Source organism: Vipera ursinii (genome assembly GCF_947247035.1).
Source record: "Vipera ursinii genome assembly, chromosome: Z".
NCBI lineage: Eukaryota > Metazoa > Chordata > Lepidosauria > Squamata > Viperidae > Vipera > Vipera ursinii.
The window spans coordinates 1,388,178-1,408,826 of NC_139517.1; the positions used below are offsets into that span (position 1 = coordinate 1,388,178).

Sequence of the window (20,649 nt, forward strand, 5' to 3'; positions counted from 1 at the left end):
GCCCAGCAACCGTCCCGCGTTTCCACGGTCACCACTCGTCACACACACCCCGAGCCAAGTCCACGACGCGCGCAACATGCCGCGATTTGCTTAACAACGGCGGCCAGAAAGGTTGTAAAACGGGGCATCGCTCATGTCAGAAGTGCCTCACTTTTCAACGGACATTTTGGCCACGTAGGTGATGGACAATCCGTACTCACTCTCTTTGGCCTTCGATTCCTTATTTCGGATGATGTACAGGTAGCGCGGGCTCTCCGGACAGAAAGGGAAAAGCAGCAGCTGAAAGATGGAGGGCACCACGGTGATGCCCATCAGGAGCGGCCAGTAGGTCTCGTTGCCCAGCAGGGTGTCCAGTCCGCACACCTGTGGCAGGGGTGGAAAGCGGCTGATTCAAGACCGACGTGCAATCAACAGGAAGACGCCAAGCTAACTATTGGTGGCTAGAGGAGAAGTTTTGTAGCTCAAGGTTGAAAAGAGGGGTCTTTGGTGCTGTCTGAGCTGGGTTGTTTCACGACCCAACTAGGGGACATTATCAGTGCTAGAAGGGAGGAGGAGGAGGAGGAGGAGGAAGAGGAGGAGGAGGAGGAGGAAGAGGACGACGAGGAGGAGAACTGTGGGGTCCTTGGTGCTCTCTGAGCTTGGTTGTTTCATGACCCAAAGGTAGCATCATCAGTGCGAGGAGGAGGAGGAGGAGGAGGAGGAGGAGGAGGAGGAGGAGGAGGAGGAGGAGGAGGAGGAGAACTGTGGGGTCCTTGGTGCTCTCTGAGCTTGGTTGTTTCATGACCCAACTAGGTAACATCATCAGTGCGAGGAGGAGGAGGAGGAGGAGGAGGAGGAGAACTGTGGGGTCCTTGGTGCTCTCTGAGCTTGGTTGTTTCATGACCCAACTAGGTAACATCATCAGTGCTAGAAGGGAAGAGGAGGAGGAGGAGGAGGAGGAGGAGGAGGAGGAGGAGGAGGAGGAGGAGGAGGAGGAGGAGGACTGTGGGGTCCTTGGTGCTCGCTGCGCTGGGTGGTTTCCTTGCAGATGTTTCATGACCCAACTAGGGAACGTCATCAGTGCTAGAAGGGAGGGGGGATTTGCAGGGGAGGGAGGAGGAGGAGGAAGAGGAAGGCGAAGGGGAGGAGGAGGAGAAGAACTGAGGGGTCCTTGCTGCTCACTGAGAAGGGAGGAGGAGGAGCCGTGCCTGGCTGAGGAATTCTGGGAGTTGAAGTCCACAAGTCATCAAAGGGCCATGTTTGAAGACCCCTGCCCTTATCACAGGAGGGGGGAACCCCACATTTTCGTTACAAGTCAGGGTAAGTCAAGGCCAACTCCCCCCCCACCCGTCGGTGCCGAGCCCTCTTTGACCTGATCCCCTCCATGCAACCCAACCCCCCCCAAAAAATCTCAAACATGGGGAGAGGGGTGCGTAGTCCGCTTACCTGGGCAAATAGGATCCCAATGACAATGGCCAGCTGGTTCAGGGTCCCCAAAGCCCCCCGAAGCTTGGTGGGGGCAATCTCCCCCACATACATGGGGACAAGTCCAGAGGCAAATCCTGGCACACAGAGAGGGAGAAAGTGGTTTTTGTGTGTGTATGTCTCTCTCTGTCTCTCTCTCTGTCTCTCTCTCTGTCTCTCTCTCTCTCTCTCTCTCTCTCTCTCTCTTTTTCTCTGTGTGTGTGTGTGTGTGTGTGTGTGTGTGTGTGTGTGTGTGTGTGACCGCTAAATTGCATCTACCCGAAGGAGGAATCCACGGAAGTGCTTCCTCTTGGAGGAAAAAAAAAACATCACTGGCCCAGCATAGAGGCACGCTGCTCCTGAACGTGGAGGTTCGACAGGAAGGGCTTGCCAAATTGAGGGTCACCCTGGGTTCACTCATCCCAGAACACCCCCCCCCCCCATGAGCAGCCCAGCTTCTTTTGATCTTTGGGTGTTTTTCTCCACCTTCTCATATTGTAGATTAGTAGGGAAGTGGCTTGGCTGATTGGAAAGCTGGTGGGTTGGAATGATATTTATTCATTCATTCATTCATTCATTCATTCTTCCATTCATTCATTCATTCTTTCATTCTTTCATTCATGCCTTGATTGCACAGAGATACCATTTTAGTCAAGGCTGATTCGGTGCAATTGAAACAGAGAGTTCTAGTCCTATTTAAAAGCCGGCTGGGTGACCTTGGGCCAGTCACCAGGAGATGTGAGTTCTAGTCTCACTTTTAGCATGAAAGCTGACTGGGTGACTTTAGCTCAATCACCAGGAGACAGGGAGTTCTAGTCCCATTTTAGCCCTGATAACCAACTTGGTGATTTTGGACCAATCACCAGGAGACGGTGAGTTCTAGTCCCGCCTGAGGCATGAAAGCCAGCCAGTTGACTTTAGCCTGATCACCGGGAGATGGTAAGTTCTAGTCCTGTCTTAGGCACGAAAGCCAACCGGGTGACTTTAGCCTGATCACCGGGAGATGGTGAGTTCTAATCCTGTCTTAGGCAAGAAAGCCAGCTAGGTGACTTTGGGCCCATCGCCAGGAGACGGTGAGTTCTAGTCCTGCCTGAGTCATGAAAGCCAGCCAGTTGACTTTAGCCTGATCACCAGGAGACGGTGAGTTCTAGTTCACCTTAGGCACAAAAGCCAGCCCATCGCCAGGAGACGGTGAGTTCTAGTGCCCCCATAACTCTCTTCCTCTGGGCTCCCTCTCCCCTGCAGGACCCACGGGTCCGACAGTAGGAAAGCCGGCCTCTCCCTTCATCCTCCCCCCACAAGAGCCTGTCCCCCCCCTCGGATACCTGAGAAAGCCCCGATCACAAACCGCCCGAAGATCATCATCTCGTACGACTTGCCCAGCTTGGCCAGCCCCATCAAGCCACCGCCGAGGAAGGCCAGACCGTTGTTGACGATCATGGCTCTTTTCCTGGAAAGAAAGAAGAGACCCCTGTGTGGACAATGAAGCCCTTTTGGGGGGGTGGAGCCCATAGGGGCCAGCCTGCACCCAACTGGGGGGGGGGTCCCATCCACTTCTGGGGGGTTTCCCCGCGAAGGAAGGACCGGGAGCTGCGGAGAGGAACTTTGCTCCCTTCCCAAAGCGAACCCCTATCAGACCGTGTTGTGACCATCCATTTACCTGGGATCAAACCCAGTTCGGGGCCGGTTTCCGCCACTGGAGTCCCCCACAGCTGCAAAGCCGTAGGAAACGTCTCCATGCAGGCAGTCCTCGACTTACGACGGTTCATTTTAGTGGCCGTCCAAGCTTAGAAGGGGACCAAGAGAGAAGACGGGCGTCTGTTTTTCACAGTCCGTGACGTCCCCCTGGTCAAAATTCGGACGCTTGGCGACTGACTCGCATTTATGACGGTCGCAGTGTCCCGGAATCACGTGATCCCGTTTTGACGACCTTCTGAAGGGGGGGGGGAACTGGATTCGCTTAACAACCGTGCAACTCACTTAACGACCGCTGCAATTCGCTTAATGACCATAGCCAGAAAGGTCATCAAACAGGGTGAAAGTTACTTAATTGCATTGCTTGGCCACGGAAATTTTGGACTCCGCCTTAAGCGGAGGACCACCCGTCACGTGTGAAGTGAGCCCCTTTCAAAGAAAGTTTTGCGCAGGGCTGCAATTATAGGCAGTCCTCAGCTTATGACTGGTCACTTGGGGTCTGTTCAAAGCTATAACAGACACCTCCCCCACCCACTTCTGAATTACCCTGTGGTCACATGCCTGCACCCAGGACTGGCTTATATTTACGACCACATGCAGCACCTCGTAAGTCAAGGACTACTACCATGTAGTCGTAAATTAAGGACTACCAGCAGGTAGTTGCAAGTTAAGGACTGCCAGCTTGCAGCTGTAAGTTGAGGACTACCAGCATGTAGTCATACGTTGAGGACTGCCAGCTTGTAGCCATAAACTGAGGACTACCAGCATGTAGTCGTAAGTCGAGGACTATTTGTAAAGTTGCCAGCTTCTGCCATTTGCGCAGGGCTCTGGCTGCTTCGGCCTGACCTTTTCTCCGTTGCAGGGCGTTCTGCCCATGCTCAGAGGATGGGCCCCTTCACCCCGGGAGGGAAGGGGGGGTCTCACCTGCCCAGCCATTCGGAGACCACGCCCACCAGGAAGGAGGAGAGCATCCCCCCCAGAGAGAAGATGGAGACCGAGAGAGACCACAGCAGGTTCAGCATGGCCGGGTCGATGGAGGAGATATTGGCCACACCTTGCCGGTGCATCCAGGTGGCGTTGTAGCTCTGCTCGATGATCTGGGAGGATAATAATAATAATAATAATAATAATAATAATAATAATAATAATAATAATAATAATAATAATAATAATAATAATAATAATAATAATAATGAAGAAGGAAGAAGGAAGAAGGAAGAAGGAAGAAGGAAGAAGGAAGAAGAAGAAGAAGAAGAAGAAGAAGAAGAAGAAGAAGAAGAAGAAGAAGAAGAAGAAGAAGAAGTTGGAAGGGACCTTGGAGGTCATCTAGTCCAGCCCCCTGCTCAGGCAGGAAACCCTAGACCATTTCAGACAAATAGCTGTCCAGTCTCTTCTTAAAAACTTCCAGTGTTGGAGAAGAGAGGGAGGGAGGGAGGGAGGGAGGGAGGGAGGGAGGGAGGGAGGAAGGAAGGAAGGAAGGAAGGAAGGAAGGAAGGGGGAAAAAAGAATAACAGAATAACAGACTTGGAAGGGACCTTGGAGATCATCTACTCCAACCCCCTGCTCAGGCAGGAAACCCTCCATCATGTCAGACAAGTTGCTATCCAGTCTCTTCCTAAACACCTCCAGTGTTGGAGAAAGGAGATTGGATCGGGTTGGGTTGGGTTGGATTGGACTAGACTAGACTAGATTAGATTAGATTGGGTTGGATTGGATTGGATTGGATTGGACTGGACTGGACTGGACTAGACTAGACTAGACTGGATTAGATTAGACTAAATTGGATTGGGTTGGGTTGGACTGGAATAGATTGGACTGGATTGGACTAGACTAGACTAGACTGGATAAAATTAGATTAGACTAGATTGGATTGAATTAGATTGGATAAAATTAGATTAGACTAGACCAGACTAGGCTGGATTAGATTAAATTGGATTGGATTGGATTGGACTGGATTGGGTTGGGTTAGACTGGAATAAATTGGACTGGACTGGACTAGACTAGATTAAATTAGATTGGATAAAATTAGATTAGACTAGACTAGATTAGATTCCCCTTCATGGATTACTGCCTTGTCGTGGCGAAGGGGCTTGCGTAATTCAATGAAGCTATGAGCTATGCCGTGCAGGGCCACCCAAGACGGAAAGGTCATAGCCGAGAGTTCTGACAAATCGTGATCCACTGGAGAAGGAAATGGCAACCCACTCCAGTATCTTTGCCACGAAAACCCTATGGACAGTACCAAAAGGCAAAAAGATATGACGCTGGAAGATGAGCCCCTCAGGTCGGAAGGCGTCCAATATGCTACTGGGGAAGAGCAGAGGGCTACTAGTAGTAGCGCCAGAAAGAATGAAGCGACTGGGCCAAAGCCGAAAGGACGCTCAGCTGTGGATGTGTCTGGTGGTGAAAGGAAAGTCCAATGCTGTAAAGATTTTTTCTCCATAGGAACCTGGAATGTAACATCCATGAATCAAGGAAAGCTGGACGTGGTCAAACAAGAGATGACAAGACTAAACATTGACATTTAACTAAAATGGACAGGAATGGGTGAATTTAATTCAGATGACCATCAGGTATACTACTGCGGGCAAGAATCCCTCAGAAGAAATGGAGTAGCCTTCATAGTCAATAAGAAAGTAGGAAAAGCAATACTGGGATACAATCCTCAAAATGACAGAATGATCTCAGTTCGAATCCAAGGCAAACCATTCAATATCACAGTAGTCCAAGTCTATGCCCCAACCACCAGTGCTGATGAGGATGAAATTGACCGGTTCTATGAAGCTCTACAGCACCTTATAGAACTAACACCCAAAAATGATGTCCTTATCATCATGGGGGATTGGAATGCTAAATTAGGAAGCCAAAAGATAACTGGAATAACAGGCAAGTTTGGCCTTGGAGTGCAAAATGAAGCAGGGCACAGGCTGATAGAATTTTGTCAAGAGAATACGATGGTCGTAGCAAACACTCTTTCCCAACAACCCAAGAGACGGCTCTACACATGGACATCACCAGACGGTCAACATAGAAATCAGATTGACTATGTGCTCTGCAGCCAAAGATGGAGAAGCTCTATACAGTCAGTAAAAACAAGACTAGGAGTTGACTGTGGCTCAGACCACGAGCTTCTAGTTGCAAAGTTTAGGCTTAAATTAAAGAAAGTCGGGAAAAGCGCTAGGCCAGTCAGGTATGAATTATATCATATCCCTGTTGAATATACAGTAGAGGTGACAAATAGATTTAAGGAATTAGATCTGATAGACAGAGTGCCTGAAGAACTATGGACAGAGGTTCGCGACATTGTACAACAGGTAGCAACCAAAACCATCCCAAAGAAAAAGAAATGCAAGAAAGCAAAATGGCTGTCTGAGGAAGCTTTGCAAATAGCTAAGGAAAGGAGGGAAGCGAAAGGCAAGGGAGAAAAAGAAAGATACGCCCAATTGAATGCAGAATTCCAGAGAATAGCTAGAAGAGATAAGAATGCCTTCTTAAACGAACAGTGCAAAGAAATAGAAGAAAACAATAGAATAGGGAGGACCAGAGATCTTTTCAAGAAAATTGGAGAGATGAAGGGAACGTTTCATGCAAAAATGGGCATGATAAAGGACCAAAATGGCAGGGACCTAAGAAGAGGCAGAAGAGATTAAGAAGAGGTGGCAAAATTATTTATTTATTTATTTATTTATTTATTTATTTATTTATTTATTTATTTATTTATTTATTTATTTTATTTGTATACCGCCCTTCTCCCGAAGGACTCAGGGCTGTGAACAGGGCAGTACATATTAAAAGACAAAATACAAAAATTAAAAAGATTAAACAAAATGCCCACGAATAAGTTAAAACACATTAAAAAAGTAGGTTAAAACACATTAATAAAACCCAAACCCCATCCCATCAGGCCAGGCCAGCTTGTTCGAAGAGGTAAGTTTTTCGATCGCGCCGGAAGGAGCGGAGGTCAGGCGCCATCCGGAGCTCGACCGGAAGATGGTTCCATAAATCCATAAATTCCATAAATCCATAAATTACACAGAAGAACTATACAAGAATGAGCTTAACGTCCCTGATAATCACAATGAGGTGGTCACTGACCTCGAGCCAGACATCCTAGAATGTGAAGTGAAGTGGGCCTTAGAAAAGCTGAGCAACAACAAAGCTAGTGGAGGTGACAGTATCCCAGCTGAGCTATTCAAAATCTTAAAAGACAGTGCAGTAAAAGTGCTACACTCAATTTGCCAGCAAATTTGGAAAACTCAACAGTGGCCACAGGATTGGAAAAGATCAGTTTACATTCCAATTCCAAAGAAAGGCAGTGCCAAAGAATGTTCAAACTATCGCACCATTGCACTCATTTCTCATGCTAGTAAAGTTATGCTTAAAATCCTACAAGCTAGACTCCAGCAGTATGTGGATCGAGAACTACCAGAAGTACAGGCAGGATTTCGAAGAGGGAGAGGAACTAGAGATCAAATTGCCAACATACGCTGGATCATGGAGAAAGCTAGAGAGTTCCAGAAAAACATCTACTTTTGCTTCATTGACTATGCTAAAGCCTTTGATTGTGTGGATCATAACAAACTGTGGCAAGTCCTTAAAGAGATGGGAGTACCAGACCATCTTATTTGTCTCTTGAGAAACCTATATGCGGGTCAAGAAGCAACAGTGAGAACTGGACACGGAACCACTGATTGGTTCAAAATTGGGAAAGGAGTCCGGCAAGGCTGTATACTGTTGCCCTGCCTATTTAACTTATATGCAGAGCACATCATGAGAAAGGCAGGGCTAGATGAATCAAAAGTTGGAATTAAGATTGCCGGAAGAAATATCAACAACCTAAGATATGCAGATGACACCACTATAATGGCAGAAAGTGAAGAGGAACTAAAGAGCCTCTTGTTGCGGGTGAAGAAGGAGAGTGCAAAACTTGGGTTGAAACTAAACATTAAGAAAACCAAGATCATGGCATCCGGCCCTCTCAATTCCTGGCAAATAGATGGGGAAGAAATGGAGGTAGTGACAGATTTTATTTTCCTGGGCTCCAAGATCACCGCAGATGGGGACTGTAGCCAAGAAATTAAAAGACGCTTGCTCCTTGGGAGGAGAGCCATGGCAAATCTAGACAGCACACTAAAAAGCAGAGACATCACCCTGTCAACAAAAGTGCGTATAGTCAAGGCTATGGTCTTCCCAGTTGCAATGTATGGCAGTGAAAGTTGGACCGTAAAAAAGGCTGAGCGCCAAAGAATGGAAGCCTTTGAACTCTGGTGCTGGAGAAGACTCCTGCGAGTCCCTTGGACTGCAAGGCGATCAAACCGGTCAGTCCTAGAGGAGATCCACCCTGACTGCTCTTTAGAAGGCCAGATCCTGAAGCTAAAACTCAAATACTTTGGCCACCTAATGAGAAGGAAGGACTCACTGGAGAAGAGCCTAATGCCGGGAAAGGTTGAGGGCAATAGAAGAAGGGGACAACAGAGAATGAGGTGGCTGGATGGAGTCACTGAAGCAGGAGGCCTGAGCTTAGATGGACTCCAGAAGATGGTAGAGGACAGGAAGGCCTGGAGGAACGTTGTCCGTGGGGTCGCGATGGGTCGGACACGACTTCGCAGCTAACAACAACAAAGATTAGATTAGATTAGATTAGATTAGATTAGATTAGATTAGATTAGGCTATCTTTACTGTCATTTTTTTCCCCTGTGGACACAACGGCACAGATTAAAAATGAAATTGAGTTGCTTGCTCTCAAAGCGTTACTTACATAACATACATTCTCCCCTTGGAATTTATAGAATTTTACTTAACATAAATTGTGGGGACCCCATTGTGTTCACAAGCCGAGGACCCCCTGTACGGAAATAGGAGGCACTGTGGAAAATTATTGAAAGAAACACCCTCTGCGGCCCCTAAGACATTTTTCCTGTTGCAAACACTGTAGTGGCTCTTTTTTTTGCCTTTTAGGAGATTTATAATGCCCACAAAACCTGGCCGGTTGTGCCTTTGGGAACAAAATCACAACAATAAGGGTTTCCTGCAGCTTTCCCTTCCTTTCCAGGAGCAGCCACAGAGCTTGACTGTCTGATATTTCCTTTGTCACACATTGTGTGATTTGCACAGTTGTGTGCAAGAGGGGAAGTTCTCCAGACAAAGAGTTCACTGGAAGAAGCAACAGGGGGTGGGGTCCTTGACTTACGACCGCAATTGAGTGGAAAAATTCTGTGGCTAGGGGAGACATTGCTTGAGTTTTGCCCCAGTTTACCACCGTAATTGCCCCAGTTCAGAGAATAGAGTAGAGTAGAGTAGAGTAGAGTAGAGTAGAGTAGAGTAGAATAGAATAGAATAGAATAGAATAGAATAGAATAGAATAGAATAGAATAGAATAGAATAGAATAGAATAGAATAGAATAGAATAATTAGCATACAACAGAGTAGAATTGCGAAAGGCAAGGGAGAAAAAGAAAGATACGCCCAATTGAATGCAGAATTCCAGGGAACAGCTAGAAGGGATAAGAATGCCTTCTTAAATGAACAGTGCAAAGAAATAGAAGAAGACAATAGAATAGGGAGGACCAGAGATCTTTTCAAGAAAATTGGAGAGATGAAGGGAACGTTTAATGCAAAAATGGGCATGATAAAGGACCAAAATGGCAGGGACCTAACAGAGGCAGAAGAGATTAAGAAGAGGGGCAAAATTACACAGAAGGACTATACAAGAATGAGCTTAACGTCCCTGATAATCACAATGAGGTGGTCACTGACCTCGAGCCAGAGATCCTAGAATGTGAAGTGAAGTGGGCCTTAGAAAAGCTGAGCAACAACAAAGCTAGTGGAGGTGACAGTATTCCAGCTGAGCTATTCAAAATCTTAAAAGACGATGCAGTAAAAGTGCTACGCTCAATTTGCCAGCAAATTTGGAAAACTCAACAGTGGCCACAGGATTGGAAAAGATTAGTTTACATTCCAATTCCAAAGAAAGGTAATGCCAAAGAATGTTCAAACTATCGCACCATTGCACTCATTTCTCATGCTAGTAAAGTTATGCTTAAAATCCTACAAGCTAGACTCCAGCAGTATGTGGATCGAGAACTATCAGAAGTACAGGCAGGATTTTGAAGAGGCAGAGGAACTAGAGATCAAATTGCCAACATACCAAGTCGGACACGACTTCGCAGCTAACAACAACAAGAAGAGTAGAGTAGAGTAGAGTAGAGTAGAGTAGAGTAGAGTAGAGTAGAGTAGAATAGAATAATAAAATACAGAATAGAATAGAATAATAAAATATAGAATAGAATAGAATAGAATAGAACAGAATAGAATAGAATAATTAGAGTAGAGTAGAGTAGAGTAGAGTAGAGTAGAGTAGAGTAGAATAGAATAGAATAGAATAGAATAGAATAGAATAGAATAGAATAGGAACTGGAAGGGCCCTTGGAGGTCTTCTAGTCCAGCCCTCCGCTTGAACAGGAGAACCTACACCATCTCAGACAAGTGACTGTCTAGCCTCTTCTTAAAAACCTCCAGTGATGGAGCGCTCACGATTTCTGAAGTCTTCCTGGAGAAGATTCAACTAAATCGGTGCTTTCAGCCTCAGAGTCTTTAAGATGGGTGGACGTCAACTCCCACAATTCCCCAGCCAGCATATCTGTCTCCCATTTAATGGTCATGCCATCTAGCCCATTTTTTAACCTGTTTATCAATTTAGCTTGTCGTGGGTTGTTTTTTCCCCACTTGGCTGAAGTCAAGGTATATTACATCTACCGCATTCCCACCATCTATTAAGAATTCTATTACTCCATCAAAAAATGCGGTAAAGCTAGTCTAGCCACATTGGTTCTTACCCATGTTGAATTCTGGCAAACCATTGATGGCTGGGGAATTCTGGGAGTCAAAATCCACCCATCTGAAAGACCCGCGGTGAGCTAGGTGGTCACTCAAAGGGGACACTGACCTAATGCCACATAATCAATCGGTCAATCCCACCTGCTAAAAAACTAGGCCTGGCTCCCAGAAATGATTTCAGGATCTCTTGACTTCTTGCAAAATGGACTCTGCTGATTTCGCTGCTCCCCCCCCCACCCCACCCCAGGAACCCACCCACCCCAGCTCCCTTGGGGTACCTTTTGGGGTGCATTGATCACCCCGATGTTGTATCCAAATTGCAAGGATCCCAAGATGGCCGTGAGGACAGACAGGAGTAAAACGGGGGTCATTCCATTTCCAGCCGCCTCGCCACTCTGAAAAGCAGAATCCCTGGTTAATTTTGCCGCACGGAGAAGGGGGGGACACCGGCACATTTGGGGTGAATTGTAAAAAAAAAAAAACAAGCACGTTTCCTTTAATAAAATGGGTTTTTCTTTCTTTCGAACCGTATCCATTTTAAAATAGGGGGACTTCAACTCCCAGAAGTCCGCAGGCAGTAGTACCAGCTGGGGGATTCTGGGAGTTGAAGTCCAGCCATGTTTAAATGGTTAGGACAGGAGTGTTCAAACTTGGCCCTTTTATGACTTGTGGACTTCAACTCCCAGAATTCCTCCACAAGTCATAAAAGGGCCAAGTGTGAACGCCCCTGGATTAGGGCGTAGATGGGTGGACTTTAACTCCCAGAATTCCTCAGGTAGCAATGCCAGCTGGAGAATTCTGGGAGTTGAAGTCCAGCCATCTTTAAATGCTTAGGGTGTGGATGGATGGACTTCAACTCCCAGAATACTCCTGGCAGCAATGCTGGCCGAGGGATTCTGGGAGTTGAAGTCCACTGGTTTGAAAATAGCTGCAACTCTCAGAATTCCCTGGAATTTTCCCAGAATTCCCAGCCAGCTGCCACCTGACACCACCTGAAATCAAATAGTGGGGTTTGGGCACCATCGATTAACAAGTTTTTCAAACTTGGCACCTTGAAGATGGTTGGACTTCAACGCCCAGAATTCCCCAGGCATCAAGTCTGGCTGGGGGCATTCTGGGAGTTGAAGTCCACCCATCTTAAAATGGCTCAGGTTTGCAACTGCTCTTTCTACCAGTTGCTCCATCTGATTGCGAGACAGACAAAGAAGAGCCGGCCGATTCGGAAACATGCAGCCACAGGCCCATAATGCACAGCCCCTCGGGCAACGTCCCCCTGTGCAAGACAGGGCAGGCACTCGGGCACAGAAGATGCCCTGTTTTTCTTCCCAATCCTTCAACCCTCCCCGTTTTGCACGGTTTTGGAATTCCTTGCAGATAAAATATTTGGAGAGAGGCCAGATCCAGCCTAAGGAGACCAAATAATCGTCTATTTCCTGCTGCAATTATATATTTTTTTTCATTTTTTGCTACACCCTACAAACACACACACACACACACACACACCCAAAAAAGGTCAGTTCACGGGGCAGGAGCAATGCCAGCTGTCCAAACAATGGAAGGAGGAGAATTATGAATAATTCTGTAATTAATTCTATAACTGCTATCCCCAGGAGCCCAGTTTGCTCAAAAAAAAAATCAATATTTTTATTTAAGTATTCGATTGGAGCCACCCTGCGGCGGCCCTCGTGGCCCACACCTTGCGCTACAAGGAAGAGAGAGAAAGGACAGAGAACAACACACAACTGCACAAATAGTTGTCGCAGGGAGTCAGCCAGGAGGGGCTTGCACTGTCAGAAATGGAACACTCTTGTGTTGTGTTTGTGTGTTGAGGTGGAAGCTCTAAAAAAACTCAAGCAACACTCGGCCTCTGCCGGTTAAATCCCGGGGGGAAAGGGACGTTGTGAGACATGTAATCCTCAACTTACAACAATTCATACAGTGACTAGTCAGAGTTGCGAGGACAGGGGAAAAAAGTGAATTATGACCCTTTTTCACACTTACGACCGCTGCTGCCTCCCCGTGGTCATGTGATCAAAATTCGGATGCTCAGCAACTGACCTGTATTTATGATGGCAAAATTTACCTCACGAGTGTCTCACTTGACAAAGAGGTTTTGGGCTCAACTGCGGTCCTAACTGAAGGACTTTCAGCAATAATCTTTTAGCAATAAAAACTGTTTTAGTTTTTCTTATTCCATCCCAGTGTTCGCTTAGTTTGTTAATTTTAATACGCCTGGGATTCGTATTTTTAATCTTATCAAGGAACACACACACATATATATAAACACATATACATATATACATACACACACACACACGTATATACATATATACATATACACATATACATACACATACACACACATACACACATATACACACACAAACACACACACAAAAAAACACACACACACGGAGATACACACGCACATAGTCCTCGACTTACAACAATTCGTTTAATGACTGTTCAGAGTTACAAAGGCACTAAAAAAAACTGACCTAGGACCGTTTTTCATACGACCGCTGCAGGGTCCCGTGATCAAAATTCGGACATTTGGCAAGCGGCTCGTATTTATGACGGTCGCAGTCTCCCAGGATCACGTGATTCCCCTTTTTGCAACCTTCCAACATGCGAAGTCAAATTCACTTAACGACCGTGTGACTAACTTAACAACTGGAGCAATTCGCTTCACATTGTGGCAAGAGAGGTTGTAAAACGGGGCAAAGCAAACTTAACAAATGTCTTGCTTAGCAAAGGAAATTTGGGGCTCAGTTGGGGTCATAAATCGAGGACTACCTGTAATAATAAGAACCACTTCAACACCATTGACAAATTCACCATCGGTCAATTGCAAAAGGCAGCCTTGCTTGGAAGAGCTGAAATCTTCAACCTCATCAAAAATCCACATCTGCGTCTCCCAGGATCTGGGAAAGGGCGGATAGAAAGTCCAAATCCGGTCTGAACATCTGGCTGACTGTGTGACCGACCATAATAATCCCCAAACATCTGGAGCATCCCTTGAACACCATCGGCATTGACAAAATCCCTGTCGGTCAATTGCAAAAGGCAGCTTTGCTTGGAAGAGCTGAAATCCTACCAGAGAAAATCTTCAACCCCATCAAACATCCACATCTGCCTAACCAGTGGAACAACCTGCCACCAGAAGTTGTGAATGCTCCAACACTGGAGGTTTTTAAGAAAAAGACTGGACAACCCTTTGTCTGAACCTGCAGGGTTTCCTTGCCTGAGCAGGGGGTTGGACTAGAAGACCTCCATGGTCCCTTCCAGCTCTGTTATTCTATTCTATTCTATTCTATTCTGTTCTGTTCTGTTCTGTTCTGTTCTGTTCTGTTCGGTTCGGTTCTGTTCGGTTCGGTTCAGTTCTGTTCGGTTCTGTTCTGTTCGATTCTGTAAGTCTATTCGATTCTATTCGATTCTGTATGTTATTATTCTATTCTATTGTATTTTATTATTCTATTCTATTCTAATCTGTAATTCTGTAATTCTGTTCTATTCTATTCTATTTTCTGTTCTATTCTATTCTATTCTATTCTATTCTATTCTGTACTTCTGTAATTCTGTTCTGTTCTATTCATTTATTTTACATTTCCTGTTTCTATTTATTTATTTAAAAATGCATTTATTTTACATTTCATCTATCTATCATTTATACATTCATTCATAAATTCATTTATTTTACATTTCCTGTTTATTTAAAATTCATTTATTTTACATTTCATCTGTCTGTCGTCTGTCTATCTATCTATCTGTCTGTCTGTCTGTCTGTCTGTCTGTCTGTCTGTCTGTCTATCTATCTATCTATCTATCTATCTATCTATCTATCTATCCATATGTCTCTCTGTCTACCTACCTACCTACCTATCCATCCATCCATCCGTTCATTTATGCGTTCATTTATTTTACATTTCCTGTTTGTGAACCTCTTCACCAAAGAGGGAGGGAGGGAGGGAGGGAGGGAGGAAGAAATCAAATTCTCCCGCAAACTTTTCCTGTCGGTTTTTTTTTTTCCCGGGGGGGGGGGGGGAATGATGGTTTGCAACCCGGTTTGCAATCCAGGGTGCTGAAAACCCCTCCCGCCGCCGCGAAGGTTTGAAACGACTCCGCTAGCCAGCGCCGCCCTTTCGCTGCCGCCAGCCTGGTGCGCTCGGCTGGGTCCAGAGTCGCACCTGGAGAATCCAGGTGAGAGTGCCAGCCCGCCCAGGTGAGGCAGGCCGGAGATTGGCTACGAGGTCGCCTTTATGGCAAGGCCAGACGGAAGGAGCCCCGCACGTCTGAACGTGCCCAGCGGCTCCTTGGCTCCCACGTCGGACCCGTTAGGCCAGCGTTTCCCAACCTTAGGAACTTGAAGATGCGTGGACTTCAACTCCCAGAATTCCCCAGCCAGCTACGCTGGCTGGGGAATTCTGGGAGTTGAAGTCCACGCATCTTCAAGTTCCTAAGGTTGGGAAACGCTGCGTTAGGCCACCCAGGGCTCCCTTCTCTGCACGCTTCCCGAGCTGCGTCTCTTCCCTTGCTTCCGTTCCCCGCCCCGCCAAGGTCGTTCTCACGTTCCACCAAACCCGACTTCCCTTTGCTCTTCCCCAACCTCCTGAAGACAGCCCGGCCGGGACCCCCGACCCAAATCCGAGCCCGTTCACACGTGCGCAACTCCCCCGAGTCGGCCGTGCCGCCTGGGAGACACCGACTTGGCACCATCGGCGCGCGAAGCCCACCCACCCAGCCAGGGAGCAGAAGCGGGGGGGGGAGGTTGTGGTGGGGGGGCACCAGCGTGGAAAGGGGGGCTCCGAAGCAGGGGTACCTACCCTCCTCCTTCTCCCCAGCCCCATCCTCAGCAGCGGCCGGCCGGCCAAACTCGCTCGCTCTTAGCAACTGGCGCTGGCAACTACACAAAAGCGTTTGCGAGCGACACACCCCGTGCCCGCCCCTTCCCTTCCCTCCCCTCCCCCGCCTTTTACTAGGGAAGGGTGGGTGGAAGAGCGCCGGCCAGGATAAGCGCGACGGCGGCGGGGGTGGAGAGATGGGGGGTGGTGGTGGAAAGGAAGCCGCCAGGAAGAGTCACGCAATTGCAAAAGTGTCTGCTGCGGATTGTGGGTCACAGGGTGGTAGAATAGAGCCGGAAGGGACCTCTCGAGGTCTTCTAGTCCAGCCCCCTGCTCAAGCAGGAGAACCTATCCCGTCTCAGACAGGTGAATGTCTAATCTCTTTTTTAAACCTCCAGGGATGGAGCGCCCACGATTTCTGGTGGCAAGCGGTTCCACTGGTTCATTCTCCCCACTTTTAGAAAGTTTCTCTTGTAATTCCAGGTTGATTCGTTTCCAACCGTTGTTTCTCGTCCTGCCCTCCGGGGCTTTGGAGAATAACGTGACCCCCTCCTCTTCTTTGGGGCAGCCCCTCAGATACTGGAATAACTGCTATCCTGTCTCCCCTATTCCTTCTTTTCCTTAGACTAGCCAAACCCAAGTCTCTCAGCCCTTCTTCCTATGTTTTGGTCTCCAGGCCTTGGATCCTCTTAGTAAGTTGCTGTTACCTGGATCGCCTCCTCTAGGTCAGAAGCCTCCACCCCACCCCTTTCATTTCCTCCTTGCCCTGAGAGGCTGGGTGAGAGCGGGGAATAGAATTATGGGATAGAATAGAATAGAATGGAATGGAATGGAATAGAATAGAATAGAATAGAATAGAATAGAATAGAATAGAATAGAATAGAATAGAATAGAATAGAATAGAATAGAATAGAATAGAATTATGGGATAGAATAGAATAGAATAGAATAGAATAGAATAGAATAGAATAGAATAGAATAGAATAGAATAGAATAGAATTATGGGATAGAATAGAATAGAATAGAATAGAATAGAATAGAATAGAATAGAATAGAATAGAAAATAGAACATGAAAAGACAGAATAGAATAGAATAGATTCTAGAAAATATAGACCAGAACAGAACAGAGTAGAATAATAAAATATAAAATAGAATAGAATAACAAAATGTAGAATAGAATAGAATGGAATGGAACGGAACGGAACAGAACAGAACAGAATAGAATAAGAGAGCTGGAAGGTACCTTGAAGGTCATCTAGTCCAACCCCCTACTCAAGGAGGAAACCCTCTACTATTTCCAGTGTCTTGGAGCATTCACAACTTCTGGAGGCAAGTTTTGTTACAGGCGGGGTTCGTTTCTATGGCATTTTCATCCATTTATATTTTTTTTACTGTAATTGGAGAAGAGAAACCCCTTCACGCCGGCTCCTGGCGGAAGCAACTGGAGTGCAATAAACAATATTTTGCCTGAATGGATGTCTGTGTTATACAGGGAGAATTCTGCTACCACCCTCCCATATTTGCACAAATGTAGTTTGTGCATGCGTGCATTTGTGAGTGTGTGTGAGTGACTGGTGGGGGTGGGGGTGGAAATATTCTGCTTATTGGCATAAATGTTGTTTGTGTGCATACGTGTGTTTGTGTATTTTTGTGCCCTCTCTCGGCTGCTTTGGGGTTTTGTGTCTGAAAGTAGTGTGTGTGTGTGTGTGAGAGAGAGAGAGAGAGAGAGAGGGAGAGAGAGAGAGAGAGAGAGAGAGAGAGAGAGAGAGAGAGAGAGAGAGAGAGAGAGAGAGAGAGAGAGAGTGTTTGTCAGTTTGTGTGTCTTTGTGTCTTTTTGTGCGCCTCTGAAATATTTGAGCTTTCCGGCCTGAAACAGGAAATTTGCCTATTTGCATAAATGTACTCTCTGTGTGTGTGTGTGTGTTTCTGAGTTTGTTGTGTGTGTGTGTGTGTGTGTGTGTGTGTGTGTATTTTCCGCTGTCAAAGTCTCCCGGCTCTCAAAGCAGGAGCCTTCCCTGTTGCATCTCTGCCTGTCTCCACGCTCCTGGGAGCAGCTCAAGAGAGCTGAAAGAGGGGGGAAGGGGGGCGGAGGGGGCGCGGGGAGACCCCGGAAATGGGGCAGGGGGGGGATTGCGTGCGCCCCCCCCTCCCCAGGAAATTTCGCAAGACTTCTTGCAGTAGAAAGGGGGAGCAGGCAGCAAAGCGCTACAACTGCCAATTTTGACTTCTCTCTCTCTCTTTTTTCTCTTTCCTTTCTTTTTTTTTTAAGGACCTTCCTGGCATCCCCCAGGCGTGGGAAGGCCTGAGTATTTGGGGGAGGGTCAGCGGGGTGTGTGTGTGTGTGGGGGGTCAGTCTCGGAGTCTCTTTCCCAAATACAGTGCTTCCCCCACGCCGCATCTTCCAGGACTTGCAGCCCCGAAGGCCATATTAGGGGATAAACGGAAAGCCGGGAAGCTTTTGTCAAACGTAAACAGGGGGAGAGGTTTAATTTGTAGGGAAAGAAGGGAGGGCAGTTGGGGGGGTGCCCCCCCTTTAATGGCCGCCGTAGGGAAGGAGACGGACTGGTCTGAAACCCAGCCGAAGCCTCTGGGGAAGCGAGGCCCTCAAGCATCAGAGCCTGTGCAGATTGCCTTCCTTGAGGACTGGCAGCTTGGCCAATCCTTTCTGGAGGGATTGGATACCAACCAAGGAGAGAGAGCATGGCGACTCCTTTTGAACAACAGAGTTTTGCGGCTCCTCGGCAAAGTGGGCAGGGGGGGATCCTAGAAACTGTTTTTCTTCGCTGGGGAAAACTCTTTCTCGGTGTCTGTTTCTAGCGCCACCACCAACACACACTCTCTTAGTGAAAGTCCTCAACTTACGACTACGATCGAGCCCCAAATTGCTGTGTTGCTAAGCGAGACAGTTGTTAATAACGACCTGATTGTTAAGTGAACCCGGCTTCCCCACTGACTTAGCTGGCCGGAAGGTCGCAAAACGGGGGAATCACGTGACACACACACACCCCCGCCGGGACACAGCGACGGTCATAAGACGAGCCAAGCATCCAAATTTTGATCACGTGACCACAGGGATACTTCAAAGGTCCTTACTGTGGAAAAAATCGGGTTTCAGGCCCGGGCACAGCACGGAGACGGTATTGGTCGCGCTGGTGAATGATCTCTGGAGGGCTCGGGACAGGGGGCATTCCTCTGTTCTGGTCCTATTAGACCTCTCAGCGGCTTTCGATACCATCGACCATGGTATCCTGCTGCGGCGTCTCAGGGGATTGGGAGTGGGAGGCACGGTTTTACAGTGGTTCTCCTCCTATCTCCTGGGACGTTCGCAGTCGGTGTTGGCAGGAGGGCAGTGGTCGACCGCGAGGTCTCTCATTTGTGGAGTTCCCCAGGGGTCGGTCCTCTCGCCTCTCCTGTTCAACATCTATATGAAACTGCTGGGTGAGATCATTCGTGGCTTTGGAGTTGGGTATCATCAGTATGCTGATGATACCCAACTTTTCTTTTCGACCCCAAACCACCCCAGTGATGCCCTCGACGTGATGTCCCGTTGCCTGGAGGCGGTTCGGGTCTGGATGGGGAGGAACAGACTTCAGCTCAACCCCGAGTGGCTTTGCATACCTTCATCCCGGGTTTATTCGGACATTCCATCTCTTGCTATGGGGGGCGAATTATTACCCCCCGTAGATAGGGCTCGCAACTTGGGAGTCCTCCTAGATTCACGGCTCACCCTGGAAGACCATATAGGAGCTGTGACTAGGGGGGCTTTCGCCCAGGTTCGCCTGGTGCGCCAGTTGCGGCCCTATCTGAGCCGGGATGATTTATGCACGGTCACTCACGCGCTCGTGGCCTCTCGTCTGGACTACTGCAACGCTCTCTACATGGGGTTGCCCTTGAGGACCACCCGGAAGCTTCAACTGATACAGAATGCAGCCGCGAGAGTTGTGTTGGGAGTCTCCCGATACTCCCACGTTACACCTTTGCTCCGTGAGCTGCATTGGTTGCCAGTTGTCTTCCGGGTGAGATTCAAGGTACTAGTAATGGTGTTTAAGGCCCTACATGGCAGGGGTCCGGAGTACCTGAGGGAACACCTGCTGCCAGCATCAACCTCCCTTCGCCCTGTACGCTCCCACAGAGAGGGCCTCCTCAGGGTGCCTCCGGTCAGAGAATGCCGGCTGGTGGCCCCCAGGGGGAGGGCCTTCTCTGTGGGCGCCCCGGATTTATGGAACCATCTTCCGGTTGAGCTCCGGATGGCGCCCGATCTTCGCTCCTTTCGTCGCGATCTCAAGACGTTTTTGTTTGTACAAGCCGGCCTAGCCTGATGGGGATTGATGGGGTTTTTTATTTTTTGTATTCTTAATTTTATCTTTGGGGTTTTATAATTGAATAGTAATTGTTTTAAACTTGGGCAATTATTTAATTTCTTTTTAATGTTTGTATTTTGTATTCTACTTTTGCCCTGTGAACCGCCCTGAGTCCTCAGGGAGAAGGGCGGTATAGAAATATTATTAAATTAAATTCAATTAAATTTTAAAAAAACGGTCCTAGGTCCCATTTTTCAGTGCCGCTGTAACTTTGAACGGTCACTAAATGAAACATTACTAAGGTAAAATACAATTTAGAATGAAATTGGAATGGAACAAAATGAAATTGGAATAAAATCCAGTCTAAAATGAAATTGGAACACAATACAATAATTTAAAACGGGTCCTCAAACAAGGACCTTTGATGACTTGTGGACTTCAACTCTCAGAATTCCTCAGCCAGTGTGCCTGGCTGAGGAATTCTGGATGTTGAAGTACATAAGTCATCAAAGGGTCAGAGTTCCCTCACGCT

At 47.4% G+C, this 20,649-nt stretch overlaps 1 protein-coding gene across 5 annotated transcripts in view; it reads right to left on the bottom strand.

The window, feature by feature from the left end:
• The window catches only part of SLC2A4 (solute carrier family 2 member 4), a 33,367-nt gene that overhangs the window by 6,320 nt on the left and 6,398 nt on the right, over positions 1 to 20,649 (bottom strand). Inside the window, exons 1-6 of one of the 5 annotated variants that reach the window (XM_083377696.1) lie at positions 15,799 to 15,837; positions 11,254 to 11,370; positions 4,063 to 4,235; positions 2,769 to 2,893; positions 1,426 to 1,541; positions 201 to 363 (exon numbers count right to left, since the gene is read on the bottom strand). In XM_083377696.1, the coding sequence (XP_083233822.1) occupies positions 201 to 363; positions 1,426 to 1,541; positions 2,769 to 2,893; positions 4,063 to 4,235; positions 11,254 to 11,370; positions 15,799 to 15,822 (718 nt within the window). In that variant the 5' untranslated portion in view covers positions 15,823 to 15,837. Of the gene's footprint in view, positions 1 to 200; positions 364 to 1,425; positions 1,542 to 2,768; positions 2,894 to 4,062; positions 4,236 to 11,253; positions 11,371 to 13,771; positions 13,832 to 15,798; positions 15,838 to 20,649 lie in introns of those variants that run through there. The other 4 variants (XM_083377698.1, XM_083377697.1, XM_083377695.1 and 1 more) reach the window with 4 other exon arrangements.